The sequence below is a fragment of the Drosophila montana genome, unplaced genomic scaffold (genome assembly GCF_035044405.1).
Source record: "Drosophila montana isolate Dmon_TW-CO22-7 unplaced genomic scaffold, ASM3504440v1 contig_1455_1, whole genome shotgun sequence".
Taxonomy (NCBI): domain Eukaryota; kingdom Metazoa; phylum Arthropoda; class Insecta; order Diptera; family Drosophilidae; genus Drosophila; species Drosophila montana.
Window position 1 is genome coordinate 2,027,728 of NW_026996406.1, and position 22,068 is coordinate 2,049,795.

At 41.5% G+C, this 22,068-nt stretch overlaps 1 protein-coding gene and 1 long non-coding RNA gene across 8 annotated transcripts; both read right to left on the reverse strand.

Annotated features, from left to right (window-relative positions):
• Positions 1-185: 185 nt before the first annotated feature.
• PAN3 (Poly(A) specific ribonuclease subunit PAN3) lies at positions 186-18,831 on the reverse strand. 6 transcript variants are annotated; one of them, XM_064686142.1, is made up of 13 exons: positions 18,689-18,831; positions 9,055-9,131; positions 7,186-7,320; positions 5,290-5,904; positions 3,545-4,025; positions 2,769-2,885; positions 2,585-2,705; positions 2,395-2,517; positions 1,286-1,415; positions 1,081-1,217; positions 828-1,019; positions 594-756; positions 186-514 (listed from the first exon to the last, which is right to left on the reverse strand). In XM_064686142.1, exons 1-13 carry the CDS (start codon positions 18,720-18,722, stop codon positions 404-406), a joined length of 2,436 nt encoding a protein of 811 aa, XP_064542212.1. In that variant the 5' UTR covers positions 18,723-18,831; the 3' UTR covers positions 186-403. The 6 variants fall into 6 exon arrangements, with proteins under 6 accessions (XP_064542212.1, XP_064542217.1, XP_064542252.1 ...); XM_064686147.1 differs by lacking the exon at positions 18,689-18,831 and adding an exon at positions 12,791-12,808; XM_064686182.1 differs by lacking the exon at positions 18,689-18,831 and adding an exon at positions 11,130-11,148.
• Positions 18,832-19,116: 285 nt separating this feature from the next.
• LOC135431250 (uncharacterized) lies at positions 19,117-21,541 on the reverse strand. Of its 2 annotated transcripts, none has more exons than XR_010436772.1 (3): positions 21,420-21,541; positions 19,787-19,819; positions 19,117-19,222 (listed from the first exon to the last, which is right to left on the reverse strand). It is a non-coding gene; the product is annotated as an uncharacterized LOC135431250 (long non-coding RNA). The 2 variants fall into 2 exon arrangements; XR_010436774.1 differs by lacking the exon at positions 21,420-21,541 and adding an exon at positions 19,989-20,108.
• Positions 21,542-22,068: the final 527 nt, after the last annotated feature.

Sequence of the window (22,068 nt, forward strand, 5' to 3'; positions counted from 1 at the left end):
CCTAAAATGTAGTTAAGATCTAACATAACATTGGATATCAGTTTGTTGTTGTTGTTGTTGTTGTTGTTTTTTCATCTTTATCATTATCTTTTTGCTTGGCTTAACAATATAAATCTGCGTATGTAGTTGATTTTTTAATTATTATTTATTTATGTTGATTTTTGTTTTTTGTTTTGTTTTCGCTTTTAAGTTTTATATTCTTCATTTACTTATTTAAAGGGCATGCGCCAAAATGTCTTAGTATAATGAATGTTTTTCTCTTATATCTTAAACCTTTTAATCGTAGTTGCTTGTGGTCGAGTAGGGGAAGGGTGGAGGGGTGGTTCTTATGGGGGGGCGGTCATGAACATGGGCGTGGCTAAGTGAGCTGCTGCTGCTGCTGCTGTTGTTCGTGACGCTGCTCTCAATTGGCCGCACTCGACATCAGCTCGGAGAAGGCATTCTCCAGACAATTCTTGAGCTCAGCATAGGAGACAATTAGTACCGATTGTTCATCGCGTGACATCAATTGCACCTGCGGTGAGAAAAGTGTGTACATTAATTGGATTTATAACTAGTTTGATACAAATGAACAGAGAGAGATTGCAACTTACGCGCTCGATGGAGCCCGCGTCCAGCTTATTGAGGCATTGTACAATGTGCGCGTGATCCAGCCAGGGTCGGCCATCCTCGGTGACGGAATGAAATAGAAAATCACGGAATAGTTTCAGCATATATCTATCACCAGTCTCCGACCAAGTGCAGTCCAAGTTGAAGCTGTCCGCAAAGTAGAGAAAGAGAGTAAGTCTTAGAATAGTTGTTTAAGCTTTTAGAGGTCTTTGACCTACTCAGGTCGTTCGTTGATGCTGTTCAGTTTAACTAAAATGCGATATAGACGACCGTTTTCCATCTCCTTGGCCAGCTCATCCTCCTGCTTATCCACCTGAGCCTGCAGCGCGTCCAGCTGCGTATAAAACCTGGCGCCAATCATGGGCATCAGATCCGTTACAGAGCGGCGGTTATTCGTGGTGAAGAGGTAACTAAACAGAAGTTCGATTAACTATATAGTTTCTATATATAAATCAAAATGACTTTGCTTACACAATAAAATTACGTAGATCGGTGGAGTAGTTTCTGGTTACCATGTCGATGCTGGACTGCACATTGTCGCGCTGCACGGACTGCAGGCAGCGACAGGCCAGCGCTAATACTAAGCGTCCCAGTGCGGTCAGATCGTCCTGCGGAATGGACACAAAAGTTAACCGACTACATAAATACACTATATATATAATATTTGGCGGCTTACCTGCTGGTGCATGTTGACCAGCGCCAAGGGATTGGCCGCATTGGGATCGAACTGCGTGATATCCGAGATGCAGCAGGAGCTAAAGCGCACACGTTTCCCTGTCACAATTATCTTTGTGGGATCTAGAATTCTGAAAGGCAAATAAGCAAGAGAGATTAGTTTATATATAAAGGAAATGTGAGCTGGAGTCAGGTAAGTATATAATATTAATTGATAACTACTCTATTAAACCAAACCTAAGTTATATGAATATTCAGTTCTAGTTTTTATAGCCTAAACCATTTGATTGTGCCTAGAAAGGCATATTAGTTTTTATGTATGTGTCTGTAAGGGAAGAAGGAAGCATTTCCGACTTAATAGAGTATTTATACTATATTCATGATCAGAACGATAAACCCAGTCGTTATAGCCAGGTCCGTCTGTCAACTAGTCTGATCGTCCGTCTGTATTTATAAACTCATCTCCATCTCAAAGAACTTAAGAGGTAGGGATAATTTTGAACGTAGCGCCATCTATTGGCCGCGAGAAACAAACTTCGTTTCCCATCATCGATAACTAGGCCCGTTTCCAAGAAATCGATAAAAATCGATATCGAAATTCTGTTTTTTGAGCATATCTCGGGTATTATAAGAGCTAGAGGCACCAAATTTGGTAGATAGACTCTCGTTAAATACAGCCCAGTAATAGTTTACTTTTTGGATACCCCCAATTCATATTTAAGCAATTAATCCACGAATAGCTAAAAGTTCGTACAGTTATAGCACAAGGGGTATTTAGACTGTCGTCTAGTCTACTTTTTGGTTACCCTTATTCCCTTAAAAAGGGAAACAGATTGTTTTTGGCGGTAAAGTCAATCTATTTTTGGTGGTATAGTCTTGAGCTTAGGGATCTACACACATTCGGATTCCATATTTGAGCATTGAAAACCTTAACGTCATAAAGTTTGTACAATTAACAACAAAGTGATATTTAGACTCTCGTCTAGTATACAAAGAGAGGCTACCCCTCTCCCATTTTTAAGCACTCAAAACCCTCTGAACGTCATAAAGTTCGTATAGTAAACACCCAAAAAATAAGCACAGACAGTTTTCTGTTGTTGTTGCACTCACTTGCAGGCGAGTCCCGCTTGGTGTATGGCCCTCAGGCCCGCGGTCAGCTGCATTATGATCGACCAAATTGTCGACTCGGGCAGCAAAGGTCCGTTATTTGTGCGCTGCATGTTGCTCTTATGACTGCAATAGAATATCGAGTTAGATTGGATGGGCTTGGATTTAGATTTAGATTTAGAGTTTGACTCACCTGAAGGGGCGTGCCTCGCCTTGGAATGGATCTGTGTAGCCGTTGGTCTCTGGCGCTGGCGTAAAGTATTTGGCTAGCAATGTCTGTGAGCCGGGATAGTAGTCGTACACTAATACTAAGGCTGTTGGATGGAACATAACATAATATTGTGTACAGTGCACACTCGATAAGGTGGTTCACTCACAGTTATCACCAAATGCTTTTGTCGTAAACACCTCACGCAACTGCACCACATTCGTGTGCTGCAGCTTCTTCCACATCTCCACAAGCGCCATACATTTTGTGGACTGCAATCGAAAGCCTAGAAAGCAAAGGCAAAAATATTAGATCAGTTATTAGAAAGCTGAGTAAAGACTGGGAGCTGGTGAAGGGTTCTTCGAATACTCCAAGTATAATTTCGCTCGAACGAGTCAAGCCTCAAACTGTTTGAGTTGCAGATAAATAAGCTCGAGCTGTTTGAGCTCGCTTCAAACTCGACCTATTTGTTTGTCTTCGAGCTAGTCGTACAAACATGTTGTTGAGCAGCTCGAGCTTCGTTTGTATGAATGCAAGCGGGTTTAATGAATCATTTATTCGAGTATCCAAGTTTGAGGAGAAGGATTTAACCGATGCAGGGCAATGGGGGGCATAGAAAAAAGTAATTGGACAAAAAGTTTGTCTCTCCTCAGCTCAGATCAGATTTAGATTGCAGTTCAATCAAAAAAATAATTTCGAGCTGTTCGAGCTCGCTTCAAACTCGACCATACATGTTAGCTCGAACATGTTGTTGACTCGAACAGTTCGAACTTTGTTTGTATGAATGCAATCGGGTTTGATGAGTCATTTATTCGCACGATTGAGTATCCGAGTTTGATTTAAGTATAAGTAAGAGTATTCCACGCCTTTATCAGAGAGGACGAGCAGCTCTTGTTCCCTTTGGGAGCCCCAGGCTCAACTTAGTTAAATGAATCATCCACTCACCGTGTAATCTTCTCAGGCAATACTTGAACCCTGTGCTATTGTGCGTGGCCCGGTACGTGCTTGCCGGCAGCGTTAGTTTCGTGTGCATCGGTTGCGCCGGCGGCTCGAGCGGATAGAGCGCATGATAGTTGTCCACCTCGAGGGGCAGGGCGTGCTGTGCCGCCTCCGCAGCGTCCATAATCAGATTGGAGATCTCGTTGCGGGCAAGTATATCGGAGCGCATCTCGTCGGGCATAAAGAAGGCCGATTCCAGCTGCGTCTTTGGCTGCATCGCAATCACATTCGACGCGGGCCCCGGATACACATGTCCCGCATACAACAGCTGCGAGGGCACAGCGCTCAACGGTGCCACAGCACTGACAACGCCATGATGGGCCGGATGTGCCGGATGTGCGGCATCCACCACAACCGAATTGACCACCGGCTGGTTGTTCGCTGCATTGGCAGTCGGATAAAAGTAGATGGTGCCGCCCACGTTCTCCTGTCAAATATACCAAAACGTTAGTTGGCTGCTTCCGAAATTCATTTGGTATTAGAGATGGGCGCGTGTCGTGTTGCCTATCGTGACTCAACAAGACTTTTCGTACTGTTAAGAGTCGTGCGTGATATAATTTCACGACATGCTGTCTTCTCTTGAAATGCACTTGCTAAATCGTGTTATTTCGTGCGTGACACGAATTCAAAACACGCTCCCATCTCTAAAAACGACACGTGCCCTTTTCTAACTAGATATTTTAAGCTTCTTTTTATGTTCAGCTCTGAAAATAACGCAAGGTCGTGATTTTCGGTCGTATTCGAGTCGTGCCTGATATTAACTCACGCCACGCTCCCATCTCTAATTAAATAGTTTAAGCTTGTGTGTGATACCAAATCACGACTCGTGCCCAAAAAAGGCACGCTCTAATCTATTATAAACATGCAGTCACGTCACGCTCCCATCTCTAGCTAGATATTTTATGCTTGTGACATATTTTTCCCTCAAGTCGTGCTTTAAGCTCACGTCGTGTTTAAATCGTGCGTGACACGAAGTGAAGACACGCTCTAATCTATTATTGACACGCACTCACGTCACGCTCCCATCTCTAGCAAGATATTTTATGCTTGACTTTTATTCATTTTAATCCCTTAAGTCGTGCGTGACACAAACTTAGGACACGCTCCCATCTCTTATTGAATACTTTTCACGCCAGTCGTGACACGCAGTCACGTCCCGTTCCCATCTCTAGCTAGATATTTTATGCTTGTGACTTTGATATTATTTCCTCAAGTCGTGCTTTAAACTCAGGTCATTTTTAAGTCGTGCGTGACACGCAGTTAAGGCACGCTCTAATCTATTCTTAACATGCAGTCACGTCACGCTCCCATCTCTAGCTAGATATTTTATGCTTGTGGCTTTGATTTTATAATCTCAAGTCGTGTTCAAGTCGCGCGTGACACGAAGTTAAGACGCGCACTAATCTATTATTGACCCGCACTCACGTCCCGTTCCCATCTCTAGCTAGATATTTTATACTTGTGGCTTTGATTTTATAATCTCAAGTCGTGTTCAAGTCGTGCGTGACACGAAGTTAAGACGCGCACTAATCTATTATTGACACGCACTCACGTCCCGTTCCCATCTCTAGCTAGATATTTTATGCTTGTGACATATTTTTCCCTCAAGTCGTGCTTTAAGCTCAAGTCGTGTTCAAGTCGTGCGTGACACGCACTCACAACACGCTGCCATCTCTAAGCTTGAAACTCACCTGATGCACGCTCGCTGGCAATGTTGTGGGTATGGGCGATGCGCCGTGCGGCGTCATGCCATGTGGCGGCGACTTCTCGCCACCGATGAGCGCCGCCGTCGGCGACTCCTGCCGCATGAGAGCAGCGCGCGCCTTAAGCGGCGTCTGGCCGGACATGTTGCTGACAAATGGCGCCGCCGCCGGGTTCGGTATAATCGCAATTGGCGCCGAGCTGCCAGCAACTTGATCGTTTACCAGGGAAGATTGTTGCTGCTGCTGTTGTTGCTGCTTCTGTTGCTGTTGCTGTTGTTGCTGTTGCTGCTGTTGTTGTTGCTGTTGCGCAATGTTAACAGTTGCAACGACGGCCGTTTTCTGCATGGAGAGCATCGCAGCGGAGCTGCCGCTGCCATTTGAAGTCTTGCTAATGCTCACGGTTGAGGCGGCGGCGGAGGCGGCAACAGTTGCTGTGGAAACGGGCGCTGCGACTGTCGCAACGGCTGCGGCGGCGGCGGCGGCGGCAGCGGCGGCTGTTAACCCATTGACGCCGTTTAGGCCATTATTCATGTGATATGGTGGATAGAAGTTGGGAGACGAATTGATGCGCGTTGGAATGAATTCGGGCGATTGTGGCGTTACCTATTAAAGATTTCCAAAAAATATAATTAAATACAAATCAGGTTAATAATTTACAAAACTAGCTAAATTGTTGCAATCGGCTGCGGCCGACTGTGCAATACTCTGTTCAGAATGTGTAAAAATGGGTGAAAATTCAATGGAGCTCTTTTCTTGCTGCCTCTCAAACTGTACGTGATAATGTTTGCCAAAGTGTAAGTTAACGGTAAGCCTAATCTTTAGCGATTGCTGCATCTGAATATGTAAATGGCAGTGACGATTAAACTGTACTTGAAAATCTAACCTAGGCTTAAGTTCTTTTCTTGCTGCCTCTAAAACTGTACATGCAAAAGGCTGTCAAACTGCGAGTTAACAGCTAACCTAGGGTTCGGCACTTCTCTTGCTGCCTCTAAAACTGTAAATGTCCGTTACTGTCAAACTGTCTTATATTGGGCTGGTTTTTCTACGGCTCTGACTATAGGCGACTGTCAAACTGTTAATAATAGCTCGAATTATGGCGAGCTGTTTTCTTAATGACTAAGACTTCAAATTAAAGTGAATGTCCAACTGTAACTTAATAGCTAACATAAGCTTGACCACCTTTCTTATTGTCTCTAAGACTGTTATTACAAGTGACTGTCAAACTGTAAGTTAACAGCTGACCTTAGCTTGAGCACTTTTCTTGCTGCTTCTGTAAGTGCTAATGACTCTCGAACTGTATATTAAAATACGCTTGACATAAATTGAGCTGGTTTTTAGAAGACTGTGACTTTACGTGTCTGTTCTTAGATTGCGGTGTTTTCTGCATGACTCAAGACTGACTTCAAGTGACTGCCAAACAGCAAGTTAAATAATAGTTTCAAATAGATTAAGCTGTTTTTTTTAACGACAAACTGCACAATTTAAGTGCCTATCAAACTTTACTTTATAGCTAAAATTCGATTCAGGTGTTTTCTGTATGACTCCAGATTGTAAGTGCGAGTGACTGTCAAACTGTATGTTAATAGCCAAAATCTACCTTTAAATTCTAACCAGTTTATACACGCTTTCTTCTCTGAGTGCAGCTTCTAGGCTCTGGCAAATATAGATTTTATATAGTTCTATCGACAGACGGACAATGCACAAAACTTATATGCTCCTTTACACTTTGTGAACAGAGTATTAGGGACAAAAAAGAAACGTACCAACACGCACTTTAAGGGGTAGAGTTTGGTGTTAAGTGGAAACTAACTACTAACAAGTGGTGTGGGGGGGAGGTGTTGGGGGGGGCGGGTGTTCGGAGGGGGCGTGTATTGCTGCTTTTACCTGAGACTTTTTATTAACTGCTAGGGACGAGTCCAAGTTAAGTAGTGAGAACCCATTACCGTTACCGTTACCGTTAACGTTAACGTTACCGTTATTCAGCCCATAGCCCGACGTTGGGGCAACATTCTGTCGATTCTGTCACCCGCAGAGCGATATATATACACACACAGAGCGAGAGAGACAGGGAGAGAGTGCGAGAGAGATAGCATGCGAAGAGACAGAGAGTGGGAGAGAGAGAGAGAGAGAGTGAGATAGTTTGAATTAAAGAGATTAAAGCAGCAATAGGCTTGTGTTTTTTGTCAAAATTTGTGTAGGATTGTGTAAATACGAATGTCCTTTATGAAGATTTCGAGGAAATTATCATCCATACGAATTTATCATTAAAGGACATACGTTGAGAACTCCATTAAAGGGTATCTTCCATGTACGTAAAACTCTTTTAAGTAGACAAACAACTTTTTGCAGCAAGAAATCTTGAAAATTTGCAAAATATTTCAAATATTTCATTGTTTAAAGGTTTAAAATTATAAGATGTTTGTTTAACAATTTTAAAAAAGAAGCAAATAAGATAATACCAAGGAAAAACTTTAATTAAGTTACTTAATCAAAGGAAAATTATTAAAAAAGTAACTTTATTGAAGATTAAAGATACTTTATGAAAGATTAAAGTAACTTTCTTAAAGATAGGAACATTTTTAATAAAGCTGCTTATTAACGGTTAAAGTAACTTTATTAAAGATTAAAGTTACTTTATTAAAGACTTTTCTAAAGATTAGAGTAACTTTCTTAAAGATATTCCCATGCATTTTCTTTATTTCTTATAACTCTGAGGTCTATTTAAAGTGAACGTCTCTCTGAGTAAACCCAAATTGGAACAGTTGGTAGAGAACTTTCACTTTTTATATGTGCAACATACTTTGTATACCCTTTCTTTTGTTATAAATACAATTTAAGTCATTCAAAAGTTAATTTTGAATAAATTTTAAGTACAAGTTTATATTACTCTCTGTTTATTTCTGCAATTTACATTCATTTTATTTTTATTTAATTTCATTGAAAATCAAATAAATAATGAAATGAAAAGTAAAATCGATGCATGAGCAGAAAATATGGTTATTGCTTATATCTTTATGTACACACACTGAGAGATACAGTAAATGCCAATTGATGTGTGTGTGTGTGTACACACTGTATGTATGTTAACAGTCGCAAAAAGTCGGTCAAGTATACAGATAGATACACACACACACACACACACACATATATATATATATATATGTAGTCAGACAGACGCGCTGCATATGGACTTATAGATTGAAATGAAATTGTTTCAAGCAAATCGAGTGAAAACAAAAACATTGCAAGCATAATTAAAAATACAATCAAAACAAACTTCAGCTGTTAATTTAACAGCTGTTTGTTGTTGTAGCACTTGTAAATATACACATACATAAACACACACATATATGTAAACATGCATGTATATGCGTGCGTGTCCGTGTGCATGTCTAGGCTAGGCAGGGTCATTCGTTAAGCCGCCTACTGCGTAACCAGTGTTGCCAACTGTCGCATTAAAAAAGCAGCTGAGGCCAATGTTAAAAGTAGCTAAATTAACAGCTGGTTCATAAACAGCCAAAAACAAGCCAAATCAGTTGGCAATGTCAGCCGTTTCCAGCTGTGGAGCGGTGTATGCAACCAAGTCTAGCTAGAAAACAACCAAATTGGCCGTAACACATTTGCATGTCAATCACAGCGCGTGCCTCTCAAACTGTCAACTCTCATGAGCCTCAAACTGTGCGTTTTAACGTAAATGGCATTAATAATAACAACAATAATTATATTAATAGCAACAACATAATAAAAGCTTACCATATAAGTGGCGAGTTTACTTTCAGAGGGTATACCGTTTGAAGGTGAAAAGAAAATTGGATCCATAGCAGCCGTATCTGTAAAGAGAGCAACAGCGGGAGAGCGAGAGAGAGAGAGAGCGTGAGTAAGTAATAAGACAAAATAAATGATTAGAAATCAATTAAATAAACATGAACATGAATTTTGACGCCCTGTGCGTGTGCCTATGTGTGTGTGTGTGTCCGTGTGTGTGTGTGTGCGCGCGCGATAGGCTCAAGCGTAAACAACGTGTGCGAAAGAGAGAGAGCTCGCGCGCGCAAGCAATTGCAGTGCACAGTTGTTCTTTTTTTTATTTTCATTCTTTCATTTTTGTTGATATTTTGTTTTGTTTTTGGTTCTCGTCAACGTTATCGATAAAACGATAACGCGTGAGCAGCGCTTATTTTTGGAGCACAACAAAAGCTGTCGCTCTTCTTCTTGTTGTTGTTGTTGTTGTTCTTGCCTGCTGCTTGCTTTTTAGAGTGTGTAAATAAAAGCAAAGACGCAATTCGCCGTTTGGTTCTGCCTCTGCCGCTGCCTCTGCTCGGGAATAACAAAAAGCACGCAAAAAATGTTAATGACAAAAAACAACAAACTGTGAAATTTGCGTCTTCGTTTTGGAAGGTGCTGCGATGGAAAACAGAAGATAGCCGCAATTCACAATTCACTCCATTTACATACGTACACACACAAACATATATATGTACATGCACACATGCATATATTTTCGGAAATGCCGCCGTCAGGACTAATTGGCCTGTTTCTTTTGCTCGTGTTGTTCTTGTAGCCTGTCAAACTGTTCTCTTGTGGATGGGCTGCTCCCATGTGAACTTGTGAACTAGTAAATAGTGAATGTCAAACTGTATAGCTGCTGAAATGCGGACACTGTTTGAACGCAGCGCATGTAAAACTGTACACATATACTAAAACGTGAATGTTGTTTCAATGCAGTGATTGTCAAACTGTTTCAATGCACTTGTGGAATGAGAGACGCAGCAGCAAAAATGTAAAATACAATTTTAAAAAAAGCTCAAACACATTTTTGCATGTGCGGCCAAGGGATGGGGGAAGGGGCGGCAGGTGCGGTTGATATGGGCCAATGCCTTTTGGCAGCGCAGAAAGCGACGCATTAAATAAGATAAATAAAAAAACCAAAAGTAAGAATGCATAAAACGCAAGTTCAGTGCTAGCAAATACCCTGTAAAGAAAACAAGCATCTGTACGTGTATGTGTGTGTATATGTGCGTGTATAAATATGTATGTGTGTGCCCTTTTGTGCCAGAGGCAGAACCAGTTTATTTTGTCGACTGCCCCCGCGGCAACCAAATTATTAAAACGAATTTTTCTATGACGCCCCTCTCTGCGATTCTCATCAATTCAAATAAGAATACATTCATGCTTTGAATATAAGTGCTCTATTAAGAAATCTAAAAGTGATTTCTTCTTCTTCTAAAAACGTGCATACTATATTTATATATATATTTTAGGTAGCTCCCTCATTCTAACAGATGACTCTAAGACACTCCTGAGTTTGTATGTGAAGTTTTGGGTAAGTCCATAATTACATAAATATTTATTTCGAATATATTGATGCAATTCTTCTGTACTTTTTTAAAACATATTCAAAATAACCTTTTGCTTTTACTTCGAAACTATGCGATTAATTTCTATGGAATCAAAATCCAAGGAACTAGTTCGTTTCGTGCATGTTGACTTGTGGAACGCATATACCCCGCGGGTTGTGTTTTCAGTTTTAAACGTTTTAACAAGTGATATTGGCCTTGAAAATATTCGTGCAAGTTTTAAGCAAAAACAAAACGAAAAGAAAAAAACAAAACAGAAAATTTCATTTTGTGTATTTAGCTGTGTTGGCAAAATCACTTGTGCTTTCCGACTGTCTGCTATTTACTTATTTCATTAACATTTTAGCGCACGCAAAGCACACAAAAACACGACAAAAAAAAAATACAAATAAAAACAAAAATTGATATATTTAACAGTTTGAGAGCGCGGAACAGATGTTGCTTACAATTAGAGAGCGATTGAGCTGCACTTACATGAGCATGGCCAGTGCATGTAAAACCGGTGAGAACGAGTTACGTTCAGTTTCGAATATATGCAATGCCTCGCAAACTGTAAGTACTGGGCGCTAGTAGCTTTGCATACACATGTATGTATGTATGTAAGTGTGTCTATGTATTGGTGAACGTTTTCACTTTACATAAATTGACTGCTACTGGCAGCTTGTCTGCATGACGTCGGCAAAAACAGAAAATATATTATTGCTGTTGTTTTTGTTGCTGCTGCTTTTGCGGCGAAACAGACAGCTGTGTTTTGCTTCAAAGATCACGAACGCGTTCATGAAAATGCCACACTCACACACACATACGCAGGCAGACAAGCGCACGCATACGTGGGCATAAAAAGAAACTTTAACACACACTTCAATCAGGTGAACGAAGAAGAGGAGCGCGTTCGAGGGGGGGAGCCAAGCAATCACAATATTATGTCGTTATGTCACGTTGTATATCAACATGCATATACATGTGTTTGTTTGTATATATAGATGCGGCAGCATTTACCGTTATGTATTACGCTGCTTTTGAAAAGCACGTATATGTATGTAACGGTATGCAAGGCACTCGTAAGCGCAACACAAACGCGGTAGACGAACTGCGCGGCAGCACGGCGCAAACTCAACTGAGTAGGCGCTAGCGCGCAGGCGGCGTCGGCGGCGGCGGCGACGACGGAGGTGTGTGCGTAAACAGAACAGCGCTCGGCGAGAGCAAACACTGCTCAGAGAGTTGTAAAACAACAGTATGCGAGCGAGCAAGCTGTCACTCTCAAACTGTGCTATAGACAACAAACGACGAAAGTGGGCGTGCGTGCGTGAGTATGTGTGTAAAGCCAGATGCGGCGATAGCAGCTACAGCCAAGAAGAAGAGTTCTAGAGCGCGCGCGCTTTCGTTAACTCATCGTGTGTGTGTGTGTGTGTGTGTGTGTGTGTGTGTGTGAGCGGGCACAACGTTTAACATTTTGTTTACATTTTATGTGTTATTTGACAGTTTGACAAGCACACAGTGTGCGAATGCATTGACCCTTCCCATGATCACGATCTCAGATGTGTTAAACTGCAGCGCAGCCCCCAACCGTAATTGTTGGCTGTGATTTATTCAACATGGTTGTCGCTCATAAATGTTTGTATATATGTGTAAGTGCATCGGAGATTATCAACCGCCAGGCTCTTGCATATTGCGAGGGGCGAGCACGTGTCGCCCATAGGGGGACATATACATATATACTCATTAGCCCATTAGTATAACTAGTTCGAATCGGCCTTTTACGAGACCTGCGCCTTATCAGCATTATCAGCCAGCACACACTCGCACCTGCCTGCCGCGAAGCAAAAATTTATCAATGTTTCCAGCTGAAGCTCAAGTAAGTTACATAGATCTTCCAAAGGAGATAAGAGAGCAGGAGAGAGAGAGTGCTGAGCGAGCCTCACTGTCTCTCTCCCTCTCTCGGCCAAATCTTGCACGTGTGCTGCTTTTAGGCCCACAAAAAGCTTCACTTAAAGCTCATACTGCCTGTCAGTGTGTTTGTGTGTGTGTGTGTAACAAGTGTGCATTTAATACTTAATTGTTTTGAAGCTATTAAAATTTCAATTGAATAAGCTACTGCCAATAGGCTGTTACACATAATTCAAATACAGTCATACCTGGATTGAACGGCCACGTTGTTAGAAAAAATATTTGAAATTTGAATAATGTTTTAATTTGGGAATCTTAAATTTCAAAAATGTTTTATTTTCTATTAAAATGTGTAAGGGTTAAATTCCCGATGAAAAAAAAAACATTATCAAAAGTTAGTATGTACTTTTTACAAATGAATAGAATATAATTTTGGAGGCCAAATCATTTTAGAGCATAAATCTTGATTAAAAAGGCATTTCGTACTAATTTTGATGCAGGCAAATTATAAAAAAGGCAACACTTTTAAATTCTCTACATATTTTATAAATGTAAATAGAACATTTTTTCGGTTAGTTCAGTTCAAATGAACTTAAAAGAACTAAAAACTAAAGTGAACAGCTTTTCTGGAGGGGAACGGATTAATAAAGGCAATTCTTCCCTAGCTGTGCATAAAGATTGCAATTCCAGCTGTTCGCTTTAGCGGGCTTTCACTGTATACCCCCCCAAAAAAAAAAACGGGTTAACGTTTCGCAATTCGCATTTCTTTTGTTCTTTTCATAACTTGGACTTACAAAAAAAAAATAAGAGAGAGAAAAAAAACTTGGTCAGAGAACGGTTTTCATGGCGCGATCTCGCACAGTGCATGATATTGACAGTGTTCGTGGGTGCAGAGGGGCTGGGGAGGGGAGGGGTAGAGAGGTTGGCGGCTCGGGTTGCGCTGTGTCGCTGTCGCAAGCCGCCAACGTGACCAAAGACAAGTTTGGTTGGTTTCTGCCGCTGTGGTTGTTGTTGTTGTTGTTGTTGCTGCTGTTTGACCCAATTCGCCGTCGACATTCAGTTCAGTTCAGTTCAGGCGAACAGCTGTGCAAATGCCGCGCTCGCATATCGCGGGGCGTCAATGGGTTAATAAGGCAAGCGCTTAAAGCTCAGCCAAAGCAACAACAACAACAACAGCAACAACAACAATTGCAAACTCATTGATATGTAAACTAAGCCTACTCGATGAATTTTTTACAGCTCAAAAATGAAAAAAATAAAGAAAAAAAAGTATTGCAAAATGCGGTCAGGCAGCGCGGTTGACAAAGAAAGCGGCGTAGGCGGCAAAACAAAAAAAAAGTACATAATATTAATGTGGAGTAACAGTTGTTGGCAAAGACGCGCAGGGTGGGAGAAGGGGGGCGGGGGGAAGTGCTGGCAGCGGAAGCGCAAAATGATATGCCTGCAAGAGGCAGACAGAACCAGAGACAGACAGAACAAGAAAGAGCGCAACAGTAGGGCGTGAGCGACTAGCAGATACGCTGTAAACGAGCTGCATTCGGACTTAACATACATTTACATACATGCATGGAAATAATTCGAATATAATTTATGGGTTCTCTACCTGTTGATGCCGATCAAGAATAAATGCATCTACAGTAAAAACTCTCGTAGAAGAACACACACCGTTGGGCAACGTTTTTCCACCCAATAGCATTGTCCGTTAGGAGAGTTTTCATAGTACATGTTTTTATTAATGCCTCCTTCAACACGTTACACATTTACTCATCAAATTAAAATACCCTCTTCAAGTGTAAAAAAAAAAAGAAGAAAATAACAGCAAAAGCAACGTTGTCAATATGCCATCTCCCTATCTCTCTCTCTCACTCGCTCTCACTCTCAGCCTGTCACTTGCCGAGTCGTTTATTCTGTGAGCTTCTTCTTCCGCTGCGTTGGCAGAAAACAGAAAGCAGCAACAACAACAACAACAGCAGCAACAACAACAACTACAACAAGAGCGAAGACAGCAGCAACGGTCGACGTCCGCTCAGTTTCATTTTGATTGATGTGTTTTTGCTCACTCGCTGCGATTGACAGCTTTTGCGGCGAATTACGCATTTACCTTAAAGAGCGAAGGGGTGACGGGGGGGAGGGGGGAGGTGGAAGAAGTGGGCAGCCAGCCAACACAAATGTTGTCTATTACATGCTGTTACTCGCACTATCTCGCTCGCTCGCATGCACGCGCGTCCAGGGTGTTTACAGTTCAAACGCACACACATTACTTTGCAGCAACAAATAAAAACACAAACACAAAACACTCTCGCACACACACACACACACACAAGCGAACACACTCACATGCAATGACACTCACACTTGTGTTGAGCTCTCGTTCGCCGCGCTCGCCGTGTGGTAACGTTCGTTGCCAAAGAGTGACTAACTCAAAAGGTAAGCAGCGGCAATGAAGACGAAGCACACGGCACAAACACCAACACACACAGACAAGCGCAAAAGCAAACACACAAAACAAAAACCAAAAAAAAGTCACACAAAAGCAAAATGCGCTATTGCGTCTGATAATACAGTTTGAGTGGCAGCAGCAGCAGCAGCGGCAGCATCATAGAGCAGTGCGTGTCAAACTGTAGGCGCGCATTCGTTTCAGAGATGAGAGCACGGCGAATTACGTTGCGTTGTGAACCAGTTCAAGTTCATAGACACATTCAATTATAGCTGAATGTCTAGTTCAAACTGCGCTGGCAAATTGCTTTAAATAATATTTAATTTGATAGAGGGAGAAGAAATACTCGAAGACTTGCGATAGGTTTAAGTAAATTGGGGTATAATTCTAGCTTCTGACTTTTATCTTTTTCTCTTTTTTAATATGATTCTATAATGAACGGGAGTTCTGAGCAAAAACTAGTTCCAGTTCTCGTTTCAAGATTATAATGAACGCCTGTTCGGGGCATGAACTAGTTCTAGTGCTCCTTTAAATTTTATAATGAACGCATGCCCTGAGCGTGAACTAGTTCAAGTTCTCGTTTTAATATCATATTGCCGCAACTGCTGAGCACGAACTAGTTCTAGTTCTCGTTTTAATATTATAATGAACGTATGTACTGAGCATGAACTTGTTCCAATTCTCGTTTTAATATTATAATGAACGCCTGTTCTGAGCAAGAACTAGTTCCAGTTCTCGTGCATGTGAATTGAAATAAAAGACTCGAATTGCCATGGGAAAGATCATAAATTGTATTCATTATTATCTAATGATAATAAAATGCCGCACAGGGAGAAACTGTTGCTCCGCGGAGGATAACAGCTGGAGGGGAAAAGGGGACAGGGGGAAATTTCGCAATCAGGAAACAAATCTAAACAAGCGACCCACTGGACAGCGGCAATAGATAATGAGCCCAGCTAATGGCAATAAAACTGCCAGACGAAACATTCCGGCACACGCACCCTAATCACACGCACACACATAGAGAGACACGCACACAGACACACACACAGACACACACACACACACTCATAGAGACACACACACACACGGACACAAGCACGCGGACGTCGCGGCGTATGAGTAATGCGTGCCTCAAGGGCAGCTACTTTGCCAAGCGAAAGTGAATGCGAATTTAAACGAGGGGATGCGATGGGGAGCACACGTAGCAAGTAGGGGGCAAGTAGGGGGGGAATTAGGCGGGCGGGGGTGTGTCACATTGATAACAGCTGCCGGGTAAGGGGAAATATTATGCAGAACGCGTGCGTATAAAAAATGCGCAGAGGAATGTGTTGCATACTTTGCAGCAGCATTTCAAGATTTTTACACGAAAAGCCAACAAACAAAACAAGAGAAAGTGGACCAGTAGAGAGTGCCCGCTAGGTGATACCCTGTACCAAACTGCGGAGAACCTAAAAGTCGGGTGTATCTAGCTCTTAGAATCTTCGAGCTGTGCTTAAAAAATCAACAAAGCAAATAAGTAAAAGTTCTTTAATCGGGTGTGACTGACTGGGTGATACCCTGCACTCCGCAACAAGCTGCTGTGCTGCTTCATGCTATACAATAATCCAAAAGTTAGGTGAGTCTAGATCTTATAATCTTCGAGCTATGCTTAAGAAATCAAGATAATATTTTTATTTTGGGAAGTTTTCGAACAAAAAAATACTAAAAACTCGTTCTGCATAGGGTATAGATGACTATATATAACAATCTTGAATTCTTTTTAATACATTTTCATCTGTAATCTCCAAACTTTTCAATGGTTTCAGGGCATAAGAACCCTAAACAAGCTACAGGGTATATGTATTTGGTTAAGAAATTGTTCTCCAGCTTTGTTTATTTCTATTTGATCCCAAGTTCCTTAAAGAAGAGCAGAATTCCAGTCTATATACACAGCTCCCATATACACTGAAAACCAACTAAAGCGCCTCGATAAATAAACAGAAGAACGCACTCGTATTTATGTCCATATTTATGTTTGAATTCTTGCGTATTCCTTTGTAACTGGGGGAGCAGAGAAGAGAAGCGGAAGAAACAGCAGACACTTGCGCTTTTGCAGCCTTCAATTGAGACAGGGTAGCGGAAAATCGGGTAACTGTGGGCTGAGCCTCTGGAGAGGTTCGCCTGAAAACGATGCCAAACTCTGAGAACAGACAGCAGCCAAATGGAAGCCAAGAAACCAGTTTCAAATTGCAGTCGATGCGATACGATACGATCCGAAACAACAAACAACAAGAGTGAACAAGTCCATGGGGATCGACTACCAGATACCCTGTTTAGAGAGCCGAGCTGGTTTCAAAGTTACTCCGTACTCAGGTATTTCTAAGCCCCTTCTGTGTTTATTGTCCGATCGTTATAATAATTTCAGGTCTTAGGGGAAGTATTTAAAACTTGATATATACCTAAAATCCTTTTTAATTTCGAAACTTCAAAGTCCTATATTATGGAACAGGTATTCCTTAATAATTCCCTTGTTTTTTGTCCGATCGTTATAAAAAATTGCAGGTCTTAAGGAAAGTATTTCAAACTTGTTATATACAAAAAATCAGATATGGTCCCTATTTATTTGAGAGGAGTTGAAGAGGGGTATTCATAAGTTCAAAATTCTTTAACTATGCAAAGACTATAAAATTCAAAATGTGCTAGATGGGGCTGAAGTATCGATTAATTTTGGTGGAAGTGGATAAGGGTATTCAAAAGATTAATATTCCTCAGCTATACTAAGTAATACATTAAATTCAAGATGTGTTTATAATACGATATCTATCGACTTCATCTAACTGGGCGAGTTATCGATAAATAATTGCTAACATGTTGCAAACCTGTGCATCAAGCCAATATGCCCACTCTCAAACAATTTTCAATGGGTACAGGGCACAAGAAATAACAAAAGGCAACATCAACAGGTAACCCAATGCACCTACAGAGAACCAAACCAGAAGTCGCAACACTTCAAGTCATTGTATTTCCGTCAGCTGCCGTTGCGGCCAGGCCAGGAACTGGTTTTAATGTGTGTGTGTTGGATAAGTCTGTTGTTTTTTGTTGTTTTTTAAAGCAAAAAGGAAGGACAGGTATTGCCAGGATCAAGCCATCCACAATGTCAAAGGACAAGTGGAACTTGTTCGCTCGAGGGTTGCAATTTCCAATGATCGTTTCCAAGAGAAACAATCAACAGCCTCTCCCTCTCCCTCTCTCCTATTCCAGGCATGCCTATGTGTGTGTGTGTGCAATTACAGCGCTTGGGGGTAGATTGATTACAGAGTAGATGCTGTTATGCTCAAGTGTTGGCTAATGTGCATTTGCTGCCTAGCGCCATCTCGCTCGCACACGCGCGTTCCATGATCCCTTCCAATGGTCACGGCTGCATGTAATTGCCAATAATAATGAGCTTGGAAACAATTCAATTTCCAGTGCTGGCAGAGCGCGCAGCTAAATTGTATGCGAACGCAGGGAAGAGGCAACAAACAGAGAACGGCAATTTGTGTATGAAATATGACAAAGGTGACTTTCAATTGCAACGCGCACACACACACAAGCACACACATTTGTATGTATGTGTGCATAAAAAGCTCAAGCTGACTTTTCGTGTGTGTGTGTGTGCGTTTTGCTTTGCTCATGCTTTGGTTTTTGTTTGGGTTTGTGTTTTGTTTTGGTTTTCTTTGCCACTTACCTGCCGGAAAGAAATTGTTCAAGAACGTTGACATTTTCTTCTTCTTCCTTTTTCACCTTCGCTCCGCGAACAGCAGCAGCGACAACAACAAAGCGTACTGCGCGCTGCGCTCACCTTGTTGCTCTCTCCCTCGCTCGCTCTCTCTCTCTCTCTCTATCTCTCTTGTGCTCTCTGCTGTTTTTGGTCCTGTTGTTGTCTTCTTCTTGTTGTTGCTGCAGTTGCGAACGTTTTTGTTTTTTTTTTTTGCTGATTTTTGTTTTGTCGTTTTGTTTTCGGTTTTACGCTTTTTTTTAGTTTTCTTTTTATAAGTTTTTTTTTGTTACGTTTTTTTTTTGTTTAATTTTTTAATGTAAACTCATTGAACAGAAATTTAAATAATACATACAATTCGCGCTTAACTTCTAAATTTCACATTACACATGCTCACATTGTGTTAAATATTTTGTTTTTTTTATTATTATTTGTTGCTTTTAATAATTATTCTGTTTTCGGTTATTAAAATGCATATTTTGAGACACAAACGCTGAGCACTGGCTGCAATAATTGGAAAGAAAAACAAAAACAAACATTGATAAATACTCAAATTTTCGTTGTTGTTGTTGTTGCTTTTTATGCTGCTTCTGCGCTGCAGAGGGCAAAACGCAACGGTAAACCAAACAGAATCCTCTGCTTTTGCTGAAATTTGTTTTTGTGTTTGTATTTCATGTTTGACTGATCGGGGAGAGGGGAGGGGGGGGGGGGGGGGTGAAAAATGAAATCCAAAAAGCAACAGCGCCAGCAGACGAAGGAGTTTGTCGAGGAGTGAGGGGAGAGGGGTTTAGGCAGAGTTTTGGCTTTGCTCTGTTTGGATTTCATTTGATTTGTGTGCGTGACGCTCAGCCATATACAGACACAAAATGCGCGCATATTTGCTTTTTACTTCTTTTCTGTTTTTTTTTTCTTTTTCACTTTGGTCGCTACACTCACACACACACACACACACACACACACTCACACGCACACGCACACATACACTTATATTTTGGAGTTGCTTTGGCGTCTGCACAATATTCACATATTTATAGCATTTTATATTTATAACATTTTTGCATCTCATACTTTTCGCTGAACCTGCGCCAACATATTGCAAAACTGTAAAGAGAAGAGTGTGGGTAGAGGAGTAGAGAAGAAGAAGATGTTAGCAACGCTCGTTGTTGTTGTTGGTGTGCTTACAATTAATTATGTATGTTTTTGTGTTTATTTATGTATGCATGCAGATTTTCTATTTTCTTTTTTATATTTATTTTGCTGGATTACTAACAATTAATGAGCGGGCGGCAAATAAGAAACTCTGCGCGAGTCAAACACACACACACCGCGCGTATTGCGCTGCACGAAGGTACTGAAAACGGCAGACGACGACGAAGAAGAAGGTGACGGGCAATTCAAGTGCCCAAGCGAAGCCAAATGGAGTCCACACGAACCCTCTCGCCATGTATTGGTGTTAGAGCGTGTGTACGTGCTGATGTTAATGCGCAGATATGTGTGCATATACACATGCATATACATATATGTATATCTCTATATGTGATGTGTGTTCGTGTGTGAGCAGGGTGAAGGATTGGTAAGAGCTAATAAAAACAACAACATTTACAGCTGTGTCTCGTATGTGACATGGGCACACAGTGGGCACCGCATGACGCATTCTGTGGCCACAATTGGCCAAATAAACATCATCAAAAATAACAAAAAATATGCTGCCAAAAAAAAAATGTAATAATTTTTGATGATCGTTATTAATGCTAATCAAGTTAGACTATAATGAATTGAAGAGCGGACAATCAATTTGCACCACGGTGCGACAGGGTAGACATTTTGCAGGATATATGTACATTTGTATACACATACATACATACAGACAAGCGAAGCCAAAGCAAATGACGTTTTTGAACACTAACACACACACGGACAGACTTTTACACACGCATGTGTGTGTTTTATTTGTGGAGTTAAACAGGATCCAAGCAGACTCAACAGCTGGCCAGCACGTACATACAAAAGCAACAGCAGCCACAAGAACAGCAACAACAACGACCAATCACAACAGGTCAGCATCCACAAACGTGTGCAACATGGCATCCACTCAGCACATAGAGCCTTAGCTGTGGATGCCAAGTGGATGCTACAACAGCTGGCAACAAAAAATTGAAGCAACGCGGGTGGTTCGTATGTGTGTGAGGGGGGGAGCGAGCGAGCGGTTGGAGCCGTGCTTAAAGGAAGCGCTTTTTCTGTATTTCCTCTGCTGCTGCTCAACTGGAAACAGCTGAAATTAATTTCATTTCGTTGGCGCACAAAAAGGTGTTACCATTTGGGGCACACAACAAGTGACAGAAGGCCAAAGGTTATGGCCATAGGCTTTAACACAGACGCACGCACGCACACACACACACACAGCATATGTGTTTCGCTAGAATAACTTCAGGACTGCTGCATACATATATACATACATGGGCTTTTAGCATTTTGAAGCTTGGCTAATTAGTTGAAGTAACCAAGCGAAAAGAACACAAACAAGCAGAACAAGTTTCAATTGGCCGCACGCTTTTTTCTCACACGTTGCTGTTGTTGTTGCTACTTTCGTCGTTCTTTTTTTGCGCACCCAAAATTCTTAAGACGCAATTAGTTATAGTTGTTATGCCTAGGCCGTGCCGCTATGCAGATTTTACGTTATTATTATTTTTATTCAACTCACTTTTTGCAGTTCCTGGACAACCGCTCACACATTTGTTGTTGTCTCACTACAGATTGTGGCGGGCGGGCGATAGGCGACTGTTGTCGATGATTTTTTCGAATTGCGCCACTGCACGCAACAATCGTGCAGCTGCGTTGCGATAGTTATCGATTTATCTTAACATTGTGTTGGTTGTGTGTTTCAAAGAAAAAGCGCGACTTAGATCGTATACCCTTGCGCAGATCTTATTTTATATTAGGAGTGTAACTTATAATAACGCACTGGCAATGGCCATTACTCGGAGTATAGAAATTGCGTGAGTAAATTTATTCGTCAAATATTGGCACAATATTGGCATTGATGCTTAGGATCCCGTTATATGTGTGAGAGCGAGCAGAATGAGCGGGAGAGGCAATTCAGATGTGCAAGCGCGCACGCCATTGGTCGTTACCTCAGCTGAGTATCCAGAGCAGCGAGCCTTGTGAGAGCAGTAATTGCAATTGTATTAGTGTGAACGCCGGCTTAGCGTAGGCTCCCCTATGGGGAGGCAATTCAGTCAGTGCGCGCCCGTCCTGTCGATCGGTTGTGTTTTCTGCGCGTGTGCAAACATTTTTTTTTTATTTTTTATTGTTTTTAACTAACTAAATGTTAGTAGTAGTGAGTAGTGCGT